This window comes from Caloenas nicobarica, chromosome 1 (assembly GCF_036013445.1).
Source record: "Caloenas nicobarica isolate bCalNic1 chromosome 1, bCalNic1.hap1, whole genome shotgun sequence".
Classification (NCBI taxonomy): Eukaryota; Metazoa; Chordata; class Aves; order Columbiformes; family Columbidae; genus Caloenas; species Caloenas nicobarica.
The window spans coordinates 172,059,886-172,079,184 of record NC_088245.1 but is presented as its reverse complement, the minus strand read 5'-3'; the positions used below and the strand labels follow the sequence as shown (position 1 = coordinate 172,079,184).

Below are 19,299 nucleotides of genomic sequence, written 5' to 3'. Positions count from 1 at the left end.
TGGACCAGATGACATCCAGAGGTCCAGTCCAACTGCAACCGTTCTGTGATTCTGTCATTTCTTGCTCAACTATTGAGTCACTCCAGCTTCTGTCGATTGCCTCTGGTTCTTTGTCTATTAAAAGGGTATAAATTTGCCTGATTTGCAAGGATTTGAGGGCTGGTAAGGGACATGTTTCCACAGTGCGCACCACAGGCATTGCTGAAGAGATCGATTATGTCCAGGAGCAGTCTGAACCACAGCGCCGGCTCCTCTTTGGAAGAGACAAATACTCAGCGACCACCAAAATCTGGCTCCCCTAGCCTTGCCTTTTCAACTCGCAACCAAACCCTCACACCACGGGGTCACAGTGCAGCACGCCGGAGCCCAGCGAGCAGATCTTTCAGCCAAACCTCCCATACAGCTGTGCTTCCCCATTACAGGCTGGTGAGGTGGAATCGCGTCGTAAACCCGGGGGTGAAAGTCTGCTCTGCCAGAGCTCCCCAGGTCCAAGGACGACGCCAATGCGATTGTTCCTGCATGTAGAGAGGGGACCGTGCTTATCTGACCCAGCGACTCGATGTGCAAAGTCAAAGGTGGTGACGAGCGGCTGCTCTGTGTCATGCTCTCAGAGAGCCAGATGCGCCCCGTATGCTGTACAAAACACTATGGGCCGACTTTTCACTCCAAACAGACCATTCAATAACAAAGGAGGAAAAAAAAATGGCGGGGAGAGGGATCATATGACAATTGAGCTGTTGTTTGTGCAAGTGGAAGAAATAACTTTTCAGGAACAGACCATGGGTCAGGGCAGCGGACAGTGTGGGTGTTCTCTGGAGAAGTCAGACTAAACAGGCAGTGATGTGTTTTATACTTATGGCACTGCTGGGAGAAAAAAAATCATATTAAACATACGCAGGACACTGAGGAAGAACAAACAGCTTATTGTGTGGAAAGCAAAAGGGCTTTGGAAGGGCCAGTAGGACTATCTGAGTTTTGAATTCATCAGCAGTTTGAGAGATTCAAGATCTGACCTAGCACAGCTTTGGTTCAGACACATCGCTTGATAAGGCTCAGAGGTCTCCAAATCAAATCACTTTGTTTACTCGTTTCTCTGCCTGTAACCATGTAACACTATGGTTTTTGTTAGATAAATGAGCATATTGGTTAAAAGCAAGTGGATGGAAATGCAACGGAAAGGGAAAATTCACATTTAAGGAGAAATTTCACTGTTAGGGGCAAAGTCTCTGGCTTGACATCCACCGTTGTCCCCTAGACCTACTCAAACCTAAAGGAAGCTTCTCTGCAGAATGGTCGGACACAATGGAGAAGCCCACGGGCCTCAGAATGTCCTGAGGGGCAACCACAAATGCCAACCCTCTTCAAACTGGTAGGAAGCTGATGTTTCCAGTGCACCACCGCCTCCTTCAGCAGCTCTTGCTTTACGTCACAGCCCCTCCGGGACACACAGGTACCTTCTGCAGGCTGCACATTAACCGTGCCAGCTCCCCTACGCACAGGGAAAGGAGAGAGACGGCAGACGGACATGCAATTCCATTTTAAAGTACTTCGGGAACTCAGATTATATAGTAACGCAAAATATTTTTATATCATCCCAGGACATTTCTGTTTGTACTGCTGAGCGCGATTTTATTTGTTCCAGCTTTGCCACAGATGCACAAACACTGTGAAAGGAGAAAGAATGTCTACTCTGTATGATGGCTTTTAAAAAATCAGAAATGCGAGTAAAATCCATTTCTTAAGAAAACATTCCATTAAAAAAATCACTATATGTTTATAGAAAAGACTTTTTTAACAAAGGTTTAATTTAAAAAAAGTTAATAACTGGGTATTCCAGAAGGTTTGAGTCATCCACAGTAATAATTAGGGGTTTTGTTCCATACAAAATGCTTTATTTAACCTTCATGCCTCCATTCAGATAATTATACAAATGCATACATTTAAAGGTTTAAACTCTATTTCAATTCACAGCTCAATTCATAGGAAAGTTGAATACAGAAAAGCAATGCACCAACAAAATATGTCTGAGACAGCATTAAAAACGATAACACTTGTTCATTTAAATCTTTGAGAATAGACTGGAATAATCATCCTCTGACAGAATTTCATTAGGGGACTCCCTTTACATTATCATAGGGCAAAAATCACCATTTTACAGTAAGAGGAAAAAAAGCTCTGAGTATATTTACAATACATACACTATACATAAATACAAGAACAACACTTACATAATATTAATAAACTTATAACATAGGTGTTGCCTAAACACTACATAGTATATAAATGCAGAGGAAACTATTAGGAAATTAGATCTTCAGATGATTACTTTTATTTTTTGAAGAAAAGTAATTTTTGCATTTAAAAGCTTTTGAAAAGAAGGCAAAAGAAAGACTTAAGAAACTAATGTTTGCTTGCTAGCACTGGTATTTTTATTCCTTTTAAGTGTAGGACCTCTATTGACACTATTATCTCTATGGGGTTACCGATAATGACCCTCCCTTTTGCATCTTATCTAGGAAAAAGATTGAGGTGCCGTACATACTAATTCCATTGCTGTGAAGCTTCAATCCCAAATAAATCACTTTGTAAACTAAGGGATGTTTTTGTATTTTTACACAGGAGGATCAAATGAACACTCATGGGTACATACAACGATAACGACTTGATTAGAAGGAACGATTTGGGGCCAAACACAACCCCATCCTTAGGATTTCGTTCAACCAATGCCATAGGGGAATTTGCTTCATCCATAAGCGACTTGGCCAAGAATGGTATTTTTCATTATTGTTGTTTCTTCCTAAACACAGCTGAAAGAACTTTCCAATTTAATAGTATTTTTGACCTCACATGTTGATAGCAGTGTCCAAGTCTCTCTTTCACTTGGGGTATGAATGTGTGTGTCTCTGTGTGTGGGTTGAAGGTCTTAAGGCTGATGGTGGATGAAACTTCAGTAATTCATTACTACCTCTGTGCACGTTCTATTGCAAGCGCAAATGGGAGATACAACTTTTTAGGGACAGACAGCGGGTCAAGAGAACATACTGTGTAGGTGTTCAGCAGGGAACTTACACTACCAAGGAAGCGATGTATAGGATGATAAGGAAAGAAATAAACTGCGGGTTTTTCAAAATGAAAAATAAGATGCATACGTGGCATTTTTGGGATGGTGAAGACAAGGTGCCTTTTCCCACCCGAGAACTAACACATGTAGGGCTGGCATCAGCCAATCCTCCCGACACTGCAGGTTTCTAAAGGTGCCTCCTTGTAGAACAAAGAACCAAACCCTCCTCAACAACCACAGCTCGGGTGCGACGTAAGAAACAAATATTTCCTTTGTCCTTCTGACAACACATTGCCCGGTGCCCTCCTAAAATCCCCAGCACGAGTTGTGGTTTTTTTATGTGCTTAATATCTGGAGATTAAGCTCAGTATGACACAGTAAGTATATGCATGTTCTGGTGGGATTATTTCCACCAATGGCTAACATTTAAAAATAAGTTCTTATTAAACTAGCGGTCTTGTCACATGATTAACTGACGTGCATAAACATCTAGTTTTCACATGCAAATCCATGTGCTTTTTTTTTTTTTTTTTTTGCACCTGCACTTTTCTTCTGTACATGAGCATCTTCGCGCACACCCAATCCTACCTCAGTGCATTAAATCCAAATGCCCACCCTCCCACTCCAGAAGCAACCCACTGCTGGCAGCGAAAGTCTTGGCAAAAATGTGGAATTCTTAAGAATCAAAACTCTGCCTGGATCAACGACAGGTACAAATTTAGAGGATGGAAAGCAATCTGCCACGGCAAAAGTATTAGGAAAACCAGTTACATTTTGATCTCAAATACATTCATTTTTAGAAACAGAAGCAGCATGAGGGATGGCATTACACTGCTATTTGAAGAATCCATTAGCAGCAGGTTTTTTTTTTTTTCAGAAACCTACCAGAATAAAGAAAAAATAATAACTAGGAAAAAAAAAAGAGTGGAAGAGTCACAGCTGGCCAGTTTCTTGTAATATCAATTAGTCCATTGACACAAATATTTAGGCCCCTCAATATAAAATTCTCCTTACTCCATTTTAGGAATATCAACTTCTTGATTGCTATTCAAATACTCTCTAGACTGACAGCCCCCAATTCTTCACTCATTTGTCCCCAAAAGAAAGAAAAGTAAGTGATATATTTTGTCCACTCCTGAAGTCAACCAGTTCTAAGATGATTTTAAATACTATGAGCATTACATGACAAATAGGAAGGAGACATAAGGTGAACTCTGTGTTTCCAGAGTTCAATGCAGAGGATTTTTTAAGAGAAACCTCATTCTACCATACACCTTAAAAAAGCTCCATTGGGCTTATTGCTGGTTTTGGGATTATTTCACTAGAGAATACCCTAGATACATCAGAACATTAGACATAAATTAGGAAGAAATGCCCTAAAACACTGTTCGACAATGAGCTCCATTCATACCTACTGAGAATCAATATGGATATGAGTAATTTGTAAACTAAGGTTCATTTTTTTCTCACAAGTATATGACAGATGTTATCTGAGAAAATAACTAAAACCTCTAACACAACATCTCAACGTGTGAAAATACAAATGGCACTTTGTGTTTATTTCTGTGCTGCATTATTGTTCTCCGAGTAAATTTCATTTTCACCTTACTGTTAACAGAATTCTGTAAGTTATTGCTGTGTAAAAGTATAGGAACATCCCATCAGTTCTAATTACAGGCACTTTCAGTTTCTGTTTCATCTTTAAAAAAAAAATTTTAGGCTATCTTGCTGAAGTATATGTGCATTTTAAATGTCACAACTGTCCTGCTACAATGATTTTGTTGACATGTTACTGCACCTAGAAGACTAAACTCCCCTGGAATCAGCAGAGAGCAGCTGCCTGTTTCAGCTCTGCAACCTTTATTCAAGATGCATCGTGGTCAAGGAAATACAAGGAGAAATAAAACCAAATGAGAGTTTGCTGTTACTGTATCTGCACTTCCCAGTAAAATGCCAGAAGGAAAAAAAAAAAAGAACCAACCCACACAAAAACCCCCAAACCTTTCACATGGTTTTCATTTCGATTTTTTTTTTCCTTTATTCAGTCAAAGATAGAAATTCTGAGTGTTGACTTATTCGACACTGAAGGACTCAGTATGACTAAATCACACGCCATCTGCGAAACAGGAAAGAAGTGGCCACTCCATTTTGCAGAGAAAACACGCTCTGACAAAACAGAATAATTTTCTTCTTATGTTTTGTGTTTAAGCTTTGCAAGGCATTATCTTACCAGGTTTCCTGATGAAAACTAAAGGATTTTTAAAAATGTACTTCATTGAACCTATGTACACCCCACATTAAGTTTTGAGTTTGAAAGTACTTTTCCACTATTACGTATGTTACAGAATATTTAAACTGTTGTAAGTATAGTAGAATATTTTCAAGGTATTTTGATTTACAAAGATGCAGTATCCTTGTATTTTTGTACTAAAACCTGATTTACTGCAAAAACTGATCAGAATTTAAGGCTTTTCAAGGTACCAGTGGGCATGACTTCATAAGCACACATTACACAGCAACTGTTGTGCTACAGTACAACTGTGAAATTATAACAATACCTTTAAATTCCTTTGTGCACTTCTCCAGTTATAAATCACAGGCAAAGGAATGATAACATGAGCTAGTTACTTAAGAAGGTAGTATTTTCTTTTACAGTGTTTATTTCCATTTCTTCCTTTTGTTTATTTATTTTTTTTTAAGTAAACACGTTTATTACCTGCACATGGGTGGAGGCACATGGAAGTGCTGGGATTTATATGCACGAGTGTAGGGATGAGCATACAGGAGCAGGGTGGATTTACCGAACAATCTCAAGACTTGTCTGCTGTGGAAGACGCAGTTTCACACACTGACCTTTCCAAACCAAAATTCAAAGTAAAAAATAAGCAGGACATTAATAGGGAAACTTACTCTGATTTAGAGGTACCCACCTTCAATAAAGGAGAAAGAGATTTTTTCCATTAAACAGCATTTATTATCAGAAGATAAATTTATAAATGACAACTAGAATACATTTTCAATGTGGCTAATGGCAAATGAAACGTATGATCAGTGTTATTCCCATTATTAGAGGGGAGAAAGGTTGTCCAGCTATTTATCTATGCTCTGCACTGTGAGTTTACCCCAGACATCAACATCACTGATGTAATTTTCAACACTGTTAATTTTGTTATACATTACTTCAGCAAATGATCATATATACAGGTCAGTCTAAATCTATTTAATTAATTGTGTAAGCATGATAGAGAATAAGGAATACTGCATCTTCATCCCCAAGTATAAACTGCTGTTGCAATGAGCCAATTTTACGGTGTTGAATAAAACAATTTACAATTTAAAAAGGTCTGTATCAAAGCTGCTTGCTCATTACATTTTCCTATAATGCTGGCTACTGAGACTTCCTGACAAATCCATTGAATCCTTTTGAAAACATGAAATCTGACACTTTGTGGCATAGTTTGCCTTGTAAGCTGTAAACAGGCATGGTGGATATTACCCATGCTTTACTCACACTTAGAAGCATAATATCTCTGTCTTTCTGAAAGAACGGGATGCTGAATATTTGCCTCTCCCAATTGCTCTATTAAGATGGACATACTGTGTTGTGTCAAGAATGAGATCTGATATTTCTGCATGCTACATATGACGTAAGCCTCTGCCACAGTTAGGAAATGTCACAGACCTGCGGTGGGACACCAGGATTTTTGAGGAAACTACCCTGGAGCAATTGCTCTTGGTCTTTGCACAAGCGCAAAAGTTTGGTGGGTCTGAAACGCAGCCACTGAGGGAAGGACACCCTGAGAATCTGAGGGGCATCAGCTCCAAATCCAAATACCGCCCCCCCCACACAGTAACTTCTCTTAGAATACTTCTGAAGGGGAAAACAAACCAGAAAACAACTTCACAGAGTATTTGGGGTCAAAGCCTGCAAATGCTGGTGCAAAAAGGAGCGTGACCAGCAGGTCGAGGGAGGTGATTTTGCCCCTCTACTCTGCTCTTGTGAGATCTCACGTGGAGTTCATTTTTCAGCTCTGGAGCCCCCAACAGAGGAGTGACAGGGACGTGTTGGGAGTGAATCCAGAGGAGGCCACAAAGATGATCAGAAGCTGGAGCACCTCTCCTGTGAAGACAGGCTGAGAGAGTTGGGGTTGTTCAGCCTGGAGAAGAAAAGGCTGCAGGGAGACCTTCTAGCAGCCTTCCAGTACCTAAAGGGGACCTACAAGACAGCTGGAGAGGGACTTTTGACAAGGGCATGTAGTGATAAGACAAGGAGTAATGGCTTTAAACTGAAAGAGTGTAGATTTAGATCAGATATGAGGAAGAAATTCTTCACCATGAGGATGGTGAGGCACTGGAACAGGTTGCCCAGAGAAGCTGTGGATGCCCCATCCCTGGAAGTGTTCAAGGCCAGGCTGGATGGGGCTTTGAGCAACCTGGTCTAGAGGAAGGTGTCCCTGCTCATAGCAGAGGGATTGGAACTAGATGATCTTTAAGGTCCTTTTGAACCCAAACCATTCTACGATTCTATGAATAAGAAACTTGCCAAGAACCATACTGGGTAACTTGAAACCCAGGGGTGGACTGCTGCTGGAGGTGTAAGTTGTCTAGAGGTAACAGCATCACAAAAAAAGCCCTCGTATGTGTGCTGGAAAGGCTGAGGATATACTTCCCGCCTGTGAAATAAGAAAATTTAGTACACGCCCTTTTACCTTTTGGCTTCATTCTGTTACCACTGACACGCTCTGTGCCAGTGTCCCTTGGTGTGAGCGCTGCTTTGACTCTGTATCACTTTGGGGTTTCTTGAATAAAAGGAGCCCCTCTTTCTGTTGCAGTGTTTCCTACGCACAAAGCAGTGGGCAACCAGCTGAAAGACAAGGGATTCACACAGACCAACCTCGGGAGATGAGCCTCCCCAGGGTCTCTAATACACATGCCCCTCCTTGGGGCAGTTCAGAGCTGAATGCTGAAATTTAAGGCCTCTCAGTTTCTCTCAGAGTTTGTTTTTCCCTCTTCATTGACTACAAGGGAAGCCTAAAGAGGACACTGGTCTCTCCCAGTTATACCCTGCCTTTTTTAATAACATCAGAGATGATCTCTCTCACTGCTCCTCTTGTACGCTAACAGAATGACCTTGCGAGTTTCTGGTCAAACAAACTTAACTTTCTGTGGGAGAAAATAATCACAGATTCTGAAAGGAATTCTGTATGCCATCGGTTCTTCAACTAAATTACTGCTCTTCAAGTAACTAGTCAGTAAAATGTTCTTGGGCAGGAAAACAGTTTTATCAATTGACTTCTACCTGACCTGACTTCTTTCCCTAAACGCTGAGAACAACAGATTCATCTAAGGGGATGATACTGAAGTACAGAAAAGACAGACATGGGACGTAATGCATGAACCACCTCACGCAGAACACTGACAACCAGTTTTTTAAACCAACAGCAGCAACGCTGCAGGGAAAGGCCCAGTTCTGCTGCCCCGCGATGCCTCACGGCCCGTCCAGAAGCCCTGATCTATCGCAGCCTCTTCACGCCCTGCACAGACACTCGGTGCCTCTGCTTCGTTCCCGATTTGGAGCCGGGTACTAAAACGTTCCTGAATTTGGTGGAGGTTGATTACCAACGCGGTCAATGCGAATTGATAGAGGCAATTTTCCCACAATGGCTGCAAATGATTAATCTTGGGTTTCTCTGCAAAGGGAAGCCTGAGCTTTACCGGGATTGAAGTTCTTCTTTCAGAGAGCTGATAAGCTATTTGGTACTGCGGAATATTAAGAACATCTTTAAACACAACCAAAGTCTGGGGCCTGTGAATGCTGTTATAAAGTGTTATCCCAGTCACACTAATCCTCAATTAACTGTAATTGCTTTCAGTATCTGTATGGGTAGTCTATGCTGGTTTTTCTTAAAGATTACCTCAATTTCAGAATCCCCCAACATTACTACGGTTACTTCAGGAATCAGAGATTAATTCAGACTGGTCAAACATTTTAAAATGAACAAGTGGCATCACAAGTTTAATATGTGCGATTCCTGGAACCAAATACTCACAATTAAATGCATTGCAAAAGACTTTTATGTATACATCTTTCATCTCTAAGCTATAAAAATCTCAATACTTAAAAAATCTTGCCAAGCCTCCTCTTTGTCAAATTTAGCTGAATAGGCAGATCCTTGTGAGGAAAGAAAACAGAAAAATGCTATTCCATTTGCATGAACAACTGATGACTAAAAGTTTCTCTCTTTCCTACGTAACTCAATTAATACAAATTGGTTCGCAATTATAGGGCTGTATGGGAATGATCAAGAATTTCCTTTTATTTAATATGAAAAGGCTTGGTTAGAAAATCCCAGCAGAGACGGCCACTGGTACCCATATAAAGGGCCATTTATACGATACTAGACAGCTGGCAAAATCTTGTTATTCCCTAACTCCCAGGGAGAAACCTAATGTCTTGCAGAGCACCGCCACAGAAACATTTCTCTTTCCAACTTACGGTTCACCCACTGACTCCTCAACAATCAGTTCTGTCCTTTATCTTTCTCGCTTTCCAGACACAAGTATTATGTTGAAGGAAATGAAAGTACTTAATTGTGGTACCTAGCAGGTCAGTGAAACCATCAGAAAGATTAACTTAAATGATCGTACGTGCCTACTTCTGCATACCCCTCCCTTCTGCTGGCGTGGGGTAAACTATTGTCTCGAGAGCCGTTTCACTCATTATTGCTTTTTCTCTGCAAGAGATACAGCCGTTTCTTCTCTGTTTCGTTTTGTTGGTACATTCAATTCCACTTCACGAATGGCTACACCACTAACCTTGGTACCAGTGATTTCAAGATGTTTCCTTGTGTTCAAATAATGGTTGTGGGGAAGAGAATACCTGCACGAAAGAAAACTGCATGTTGAGAATAGGGTAGTAGTTTTTAGATGAGCTCTTTCTATACAAATCAGAAAATGGTTCTAAATAAGCCCACGGTAAAATACAGATACTTAATATTGTACTTTCAGCAGAAATGCTGCTGCCCCTTGTTTATTTTACAGACTTCAACAATGACAATAAAAGAAAAGAAAAGAAAAAAAAAAGAGATAAAAGGTTAAATGGCTGGTGTCCTCTAGGGCATAATGGCAAATTGTGGTACAATATTAAAATGCCACTATCGTTATTGCAAAAGTCTGCTCAAGCGACCCTTCAGCTCCGACAGCGGGACCTCTCCAGCAGAATCTTCTTGCCTACTCACACGCAGCTTGTCTGTAGCACAGCTCGGGCGTAATGCTGACACCGGCCAGATGGTATTCAAAACAAGGGGAAAAGACGGGATAATAAAGGTTTAGTGGTCTTGCTCTCATCATCATCATCATCGGTTTGTGGTATCTAATCCTCCAATCAGCAGTGATTTTTCAGGAACAAAATGTTCGACAGCTGAGAAAACATACAAGCTATAAACATTTTTTGTCAAAGGACGCAGCATGTAAAATAATGCCCATTCCTGTAGCATTTCGGCTGCTATTTCCCAGGTGATTGTGGTGACACTTTCAGGGGGTAGCCATGCTGAGGGGCAGACAGGGTTAACTTCAGATGGCGAGGAGAAGAGTGGCACTTCTTTTCCTGCTTTTTTATTTTTTCTTTAAATTCCTGTTATTATTTTTTGTTACGGACATCAGGGAAAGCCCTGCCTGTTAACACTGTAGAGGGGGTGGGGGGGATTCAGCCCTGCTGAATCCACTCCGGGTAGTTAAGAGACCCAGCTCTTAAACTCGGCTGGAACAGGTTAGCGTTTCTCAAACCAGCATGTGCCTGCGGCGGTGGAGCGCCAAGTGATCTGAGCGGGAGAAGCTGCGGTCACAGTCTGCACACTTGAACGGCTTCACTCCCGTGTGCTTGCGGTAATGCCTCGTCAGTTCGTCGGAGCGAGCAAACTTCCAGGTGCAGCCTTCCCAGGTACATTTGTACGGCTTTTCTCCTGGGGGAGACAAAAGAAAGAGGGGAGGGGGGAGGAGGAAAAACAGGTGGTGACTTTCCCCTCGTTGCTCTTAATCCCCACAACCCCCCCACCTCGCACGCTTCCCAACAACACCCACCGCCCAGCGGTTGCTTTAGGCCAAATTACACAATTACGAGGTACCGAATCTGCTGAATATAAGGAAAAGGCCTTGAGATTTATCATTCCTGTGGCATTCACATGACTAAGAAAATCAACAGGATTAAGGCAACAATATAGATCCTACCTCGCGGGGGTGATGCGGGGATTAACATCAGGACAAAGGGCTGTGTAATTATTCCCATGATTACTGTATGAGTTTGCTACCCTCATCTCGTCAGGCTACACTTTCTCCCCAAATGGCCAGATTACCCAATATTTCAGCAATTTATCACAAGCTGCCACAGACGTTCAATTATTTTTATGAAGTTTATGAAGGTTTCTAATTATTTGTGTAAACAACGCTGCAGGACGTTTCTTAGCAAGCTGGTAAAAATGAACTACGATTTCCCAATCAAACATAAAAATTCAATCTGCAAAAATCCTCTTTATTTATTGCACTTACTTTCAGTAAAATTAATTTTGCGTGCAAGATGTTACCAGGAACAGTGTAAAATTTTAAAATGTACTCAGCCACGAGACTTGCACAACACTGTTGATAGATACCCATTTACTTCAATAAGATCAGACTTGGGACAAGTGCAGATTTTTGGAAACTCCCACCCTCTGCTTTTTATTTAAAGGTAGGTATGAGGCATGCCCCATGTTCTGTGTCGTATCATGTCAGAGGAGAAGAGTATTACAGATTGGATTTTGTGCTTTCATAAAGCAAAATGTTATAAACCCCCATTTTTTGTCATGTTTGTACGTTACAGGTATTTGTGATTTCTATCACCAGCCCTCAATATCTACATGTTAAATGCTCTTGGCAGTTACTTCGATCCCAGAGTTGAGCATGCCCCAAAACTGAGGAAGGGAAACTGTGTGAGGTCTGTATGCATCTTTCTTTGGTGTGTTAAAAATGATTTTTTCACCTCCCCTTTGGAAAGCAGCTAATCACCACCAGGACAACAGAAGAGCATCTCTGCAAAAACTGTTTCCTTCATCAGGCACAGTCATTCCTCAGTTATTTATTATCTCTTCTGAATCACAGGCAGCTTGCAAGGAGCTATTTCAATTGATCGAACCAGTGACGCAACACTCGCTTTATCGTAGGCAGCACCTCCCTCCATGCGTCTCTTCACAAGTCAATAAATGCTTTGCTGAGAGCTCTCGGTTTCAAAAGAAAATTCCCGAGTAAGAATATCATCACAAAGTTCAAACAGCCCTGAAAAGTCCAGCTGAAACAGCCACGGGTGCCTCCATAAGGAAATGGGATGCTGTACAGGCACGTCAGCAGGGCTGTCAGCAACATCTGAGCTCCTCGGGTCGGTACCTCCTGTGCACCATCTGGGCTGTGCTGCAGTTTTGATGTCAGACCGGGGTGGGGAACAGTTGCGGCGAGAAGAACCCAGCAATCCAGGCTCCGAGGTGACCACAGCCCACGGCTGCACCAGCGGCAACTTAGCCTAGATAATTTTACAGTCCTCAGCCAAGCACAAAGCACCAAATACTGTTCATTGCCCCTGGGTGGCCCGAGCGTTGGGTGCCTGGAATCCGGCAGCTGCCGCGAGCTGGATGGGCACGAGCTACACGGTAGATAGCGAGTTGCACGCTCTTGCCAATGACAAAGTGCGACAAAACATGTTCAAATTCAACACCAAACTGTCTTACGCATGTGCCCTTGCCACAAACAGTTGGTGCTATAACACCAGCAGCCTCCCCATTCGACCTGGGAGGTCCATGCTAATGGCCTTGTCACACCACATCAGGAGTTTTCAAGTGGAGCACTTGCCCTGTCCATCCTCAATGTACTTTAAAAAGTCTCTTTTTGTTTAGACTCTGGATGCTTCCTCAGTTGGTTTCTTTGACCACAGAGACTTCCAGAGCAAAACGAGGAGGTATTTCCTAAGCTCTGGATGCTTATTTAAAAGCATCTGAAATTCAAAGTCTCTCTCTGCCCCAACATCCTTCCCCTACAATGGCCTCTTTGCTACACAAATCCCAGATCTTCTTTCCCTTGGCAGAATACAAATGGAGAACCAGTGCAGGGAGGGATGGCTGGTGAAAGAGAAATACCAGAAATAGTTTGCTCGTGCCTTTAAACAGTATCGCTTTGGGTAAAAACCGAGTCAGCTGAAGGAAGGACGCGAGCACGGGTCACTCAGCTGGAGCTCCGAGGTGTTGCTTCCAGCCTCCCTCCTCAGCGAGTCCTGCTTACCCAGCCCCTATAGAGCTACACAAACAAGACAGGACTAACTGCATTCCTCTCAAGCTATTTACAAAAAAAAAAAATTGCTCTTACAAGCTCAATCTAAGAAGACCTTTCATTATTTTCAATTAATTACATGTGTACAGCATAAGATGGAAAGAAACAGGCAAAGCAGCATTACTCTGAAGACATTCGCTCATATGCACCTTAAAAAAGCCACTGTGAAGTGTGAAAGACATGATATTTCATTAGGAATAATCAACAAAATTTTATGCAAAACCTAATTTTTAGGGGAAGAACAAAAATATTAATTTTCTGTTAAACACCTCCATTATCTGTGGATGGACAAGTGCTAGAAAAAAAATGTTCTTCATAGGCAATACTATACTAACTCTTAATCTTTTATCAACATCCCAGACATGAAGACTGACCACTGAGATTGTAAAAGGCAGAAGATCCAGGAGTTCAAAGGATGGAGAAAGGCCCAGCAGGAGCAGAACTGCTAGTGGATGGGAATGTGGTGTCAAGATACCACACACCAGCTTTGGCTGATCAGCTTGAGCACTCACAGGTGAAATTCTCAGTACAATCGACAGAGAGAAGCTGGACCTTGGCAACCCAGAAAGTGGTGAGTGAGGAGGCAGACAAAACCAGTTTGTTAATTGGAAGAAACTAGCCCTAGTGCATATATATATTTATATATTTATACATTGCCATTTCAAGACTGGATTGCAGTGAAGTCAAATACTCAAGCATTTCGACTCAGACACTTCTGCCTCTTTGTGAGCCCTTGAGTTTAAGTATCTAAGAAACTCTCAGGTTCAAAGCGTGGGCAGGTTTCAGCTCCTTCGATGGCTCGGCTGCCAAGGGAGCAAGGGTGCAGAGTTACTGTCATGCACGCTGACACTCGAATTCTCCCTCAGCTCTAAAAGCAGGTGAGCCTTGCCCAGGCTGGTGGAAACACGGGAACGAAGGAGAACATGAAACAGTGCACGGTTTTTAGACAATGGGAGTAAAAAGAGCTGCAGAAAGAGAATAAGGACCTACAGCAATCGGCACGAGGAGAAGAAGAAAACTGGAAAAAGACAAAACCCCGTTAGTTCAGTTTTCGGAATCTATAAGGCTTTAGACTTACAGAAGTTACCCATTTAACAGTAAATGCCTGAAGCTGTGAACATATTCATGGGAGCTGACCCTCTACTTTCATGCTTGTCTTCGAGAGCTCTATTGTTTTGTCCTGAAAACTGACAAAAAGATCCTAAAACACAGAGAAATTGTGTTCCGATGCTATTCCACAGCCCTGTCTCGCAATATATGGACAGTATGAACAGTGAACAGTATGCCATGCTATGCATTTACGTGGACCAAGGGGGACCCTGGAGCATGAAAAAGTTCTTCTAGACAGTTCCCTGCAGAAAATGAGTATTTTCGATTGTTTGGAGAAGTCAATTATGAAGTTTTAGAGGTATGACTCAAATCTCAAATGGAACTAGTATTTTTTTTTAATCTTCTATTAACAAAACATCTATTTCTAAGAGCCCTCCAAAACTTTGCCTTTTGTACTCTAGACGGCACAATCCAAATTAGTTTAATTACTTTTAACATACTGTTTTTCCTACCCTACGACTCCTCTCACTTAAGCACTTAAGAACATAGTTACAACGGTTACTCATTAAATCTCCTTAAACTCAAGCAAATAATGAATTAATAATGCTGAACAATGACCACTGTTAAGCCAATCCTTCCAAAATGTTCCAACCCTCCCCACAGCCCAAAATCTCTCTTCCCATACCCTTATTCATGCACTCTAACATCCAAAAGATCATTCACCCAAGGAAATAAATCTCTTTCAAAACTTTTACTTTACCGCCTGATGACATTCACTTATTCCTTAAAAAAAACCCCAGCCCCTGTGTGGGTACCGGCAGGAGACCACGCCATGGAACAGATGAAGGGACTGGGGTCTGTTCTACCCTGGGCAGAATTTCCCTCGTGGTACGTTCCTCGGCAGTTATCCTCTGCCCATCAACTAGCTGGTATCGTGGTATTTGATGCCAGATGCTTCAAAGACAGGCACCACAAAACCACCACGTAAATAGTTACGGGTTATTCTGCCAGCAGGCGAACTGCTCTGGAGCTCCAGGAAACAGCCGGGCTAATGTTCCCTAGGCAAGAAACTTTATTTACAGCAATTGCAGATGCTGTGTGTACTCTCCATGCACTTGCAGTTCCTTTCATTTGTGTGTTATTTAAGCTTCATTTATTCATGAGTTTAGCAGGCTCTTGGCAACCATGTCATTAAGTAATGATGAGGTAACACCATCTCCTACCGGACAGAAAACATCCCAGTGATCAAGTTCTAAACCAGTTTCTTTCTCTGGCATAAACTCACCTCTCTCCCTGGTATTACAGTGAGTGCCACGTCCCTTCTCATTTGTGTCCTCTCCAGAGATTCCCGTCTAATTTTTCTGCACATGTAATTCTTACCATGAATTCGAGTTATTACATCACTTCTCTGCAGCTCCTTCCTGCAACAGTGCTCAGCATTTTGAAATGCTGGTCACATTTTTATTCCAAATCAGAGTCAACTAGAAAATACACATAAGGGACTGTTCACAGGTGCAGGCTTAGCCATCCAGTCAGATTTTTCTGTATTTAAGCTTTCATCACCCTGTGAAAGAGCCACATGCTGAAATTCCACTTTTGAGAAGGACAAAGCTAGAAAATCACTTGGAAATGAAATTTCATTGATAGTTTCCAAACTGGGAGGGTGGGAGCACAGGGGAGATGCCGTCCCTCACTCCACTGATGAAACAGAATTGTTTTGAGCCAAACTTTCATGGTCTAACAGGTGGCACTTGCCCAGCCCTGCTATCTACAGCCGCATCTTTATACACTCAGTTTCTATCGCCATTACTCTTGGAGGAGTATTCCCCACATAAAACCAGAGTGAGGCCCTAAGGCTTTAGCCCATAGTAAGTTGAAGAAAAAGAAATAATCCAGCAAACATGCCTCTGCCTCTGTCTGATGGTGTTAAAATTTCTAGTCAAAGTCAACAGATCTGCAGCTTTGCAGGGTTGAGGACATCTCCTGGTGGTTCCTGGTTTGCTTTCTGCTACAGGATATTATCATATATATATATAAAAAAGGTGTAGACTTATGTCGTCTGGTTTCAGCTCCCATGTAAACACCAGAATCATTCTGAAACATACGGGACAGTCACACTGCGCCTACACTGATGGGACTCTGGAAGGGATCATAAATTGGAAACCACAAATGATGGCTAATTAGATTTTGCATTTCTACTAAAAATAAGCAACTTCAGGCAGAAAATTATCTTTTTACAGCAAAACCACTATCTGATAATGAGCAGCCTCAGGCACTCCCAGAGGAAGAGGGCAGCTTCACTTTTAGACACAGGGGAAAGTGAAAAATAAGTCTTATGTTTTGAGTGATATTTTTATAATTTTTAATGAAAAAACACCAGAGTACTTATAAAGCACTTTCCGACTTCCAAATGCCTTATAAAGCTCTTTTTTTTTTTTTTTTAAATAAGTATAATACTTCATAAAAGTCTGTCTTCATAATGGCACTATGAAACAAATATCGTGTCCATTCTGCAGGTAGGAAAAGCAACCCAGCAAGCATCAGCAGCCTTCCCAAAACTGCGGAGAAAATGCACAGCAAAGTTATGACTGACATATTGGGAACACCTTACTTTCTGTAATGAAACCGCAAGATCTCGGTTTCATCCCTTTGTTTGAAATATTTTCAGTCATTTCGATGCAAAAGTCCAATTCAATTATTTAGATGTCTTTTGGAAGGTCATTTGGGATCTCTGTTTCCAAGTTACTGATTCACTATATCTCTTTGATGAACACACTGAATTTGAATTTTATGTTTCAATATTGTTAAAATATGCAAATAAAATATCTGAGAAGAGATTAAACTTTCTTATCAGTTGAGAAAGTCCAGGAAAATAATTTATATAGGCAGAACAGGAACAAACTGTGCTGACTGTAACACGTCTTGAAATTCAGGTTTTTTATTCCTTGTTCTCAGTCTGGCTTAGGCGAAGTACAGGGACATGATTTCTTCATGTGAAAACTGGGAACAAAACAATTTATTCAATTCAAAAATACAGTGACAACCTACAATCTAAAACAAGAAGCAGAACTTCTTCACCCTTTGGGCAGCTCTTCTTGAGCCGGTTATTTACAAGCTCCACTTCTGATAATTCAAGCATGAGTCCTTTTCCTACATGGCAACACACAACTAACTTTTAATTTCACTGCACTGCTGAGCCTGGGTCCTTGTTGCCATGCCGAACCTTCTTCCCACTCCCTCTGCAAGACCAGTGGTCTTGCATCCACTGTTGTCTTCAGCAAGCTTCTCTCCTTCCTCTCTTTCATATTGTCCCACATGCCCCACCAGGTATGCAGCTGCCTCAGCTCACCGCGATTTTAACACAAATCCCAGCAAAAAAGCCTTTTTGACTAGACCCACAAAATTCGATTCTCCGTAATTTAAGAAGGCAAATCCACTACATCTGTCTCAGCCGTGTTATGTCATCACACACAGAGGAGAGAAATGAAGAGGGGGAATCAAGGAAACTTTTCTTCTGCATTTTCTCCTTTGGGCTTCTGCACAAAGACTTTGCCCCACGATGGGACAAACCTAGTACTATGTGAGATACAAATGAATTAATGCTTTGGGATATGTACATTTCCAAGGCCATTGCTGATGTAAAACTATAAATATAATTCCTGCAAAAACAGAACAAATAAAATTTTTGGAAATGTAGAAGGGCTCACCCTGTGCACTGAATCCAAAAGCCAGACAAAATCCCAAGAGCAGATGACAAATAACATTTTATTATACTTCCTGATAATTTTTTCCTGCATGACATTGTACATATATAAATATTTAAGTGTATGTTAAGTGTATATATACTTAATATATAATTTTAAAAAATATATATGCAGTGGAAGATGGCATGAAGTTTTCTCCTTCCCTCCAGCCATAGCAAATATATGGGACTCTCAAATTTGCAGTGCCACGGGGAAGGCTGAGATTTTTGCTTTTACGGCAGCCTTCTCTCACAAAAGTATTTGGGAAAGGTGATGCAACAGATCCGCGTTTCCATCAGCAACCAGCAGACCTGCACACCAACTCTCTTTACCTGGGGTGCTGTAGGCCTGGGTTTTAGTCTGGCCTCCCCAAATAGAACACCTTCCCTTCATTGTGGTCCATAACTGCGAGGGAGACGCCAAACAAGTGACACTTCCCTTTCCATCTGCCTCTGATCCTGCCACTGTCACTCCTCCTGGGTGCTCCAGGGATTGCTCCACCACATTTACCAAGAGCAATAGCGATGTTTCTCAGTATAAAAGTTAAACGTTCCACTACTTGTATAAAACAAAACAACAAAGAAACCCCCAAAGAAATAAACAAACAAACACTGTTTGGACTGTGCTAGAAGTCAGGCTTCAGCAGAGGATGAGAAGCTGGTGGGCTGGGCTGTTTGCAGAAATGGAGCAGTAAAAAACCCAACTCCCATTTAAGTAAATGAGTTGTGAATGGAGTTAAACTTCCCAAATGAAGAGATGCCATTTTTTTTTTAATTACCATAAAATACAGAATAAATATGTGCGGTACTAAAGAAAAATATTAACTGACAAACATATACATGATGGGGGAAAAGAAATGGGGAAAAGATCATTAATGTGACCAAGACACCACAAAATTTCATATTCTACGCGGAGAAAACACTGAAGTGCAGAAAATAAGCTCCAGTCCTACACAGGAGTCATCCGACAGTTTTCCTCTCCCAGAAAATGAGAAGTTCTGTAACATTTCCTCAGTTTTCTATGTACTTATTTGTAAAAAATGAAAATCGAAAACACTAGTTTTCAGGCTCTGCCTCTACCTGAATATAACATTTAAAA

General features: G+C 41.4%; 1 protein-coding gene across 7 annotated transcripts in view; it reads right to left on the bottom strand.

Moving 5' to 3' along the window:
• Positions 1–1,870: 1,870 nt before the first annotated feature.
• Positions 1,871–19,299, bottom strand: part of KLF12 (KLF transcription factor 12) — a 261,886-nt gene continuing 244,457 nt past the window's right edge. For all 7 annotated transcript variants that reach the window (XM_065630125.1, XM_065630116.1, XM_065630098.1 and 4 more), the window contains one exon: positions 1,871–11,022. In XM_065630125.1, coding sequence (XP_065486197.1) covers positions 10,841–11,022 — 182 coding nt within the window. In that variant the 3' untranslated portion in view covers positions 1,871–10,840. The remainder of the gene's footprint in view (positions 11,023–19,299) is intronic.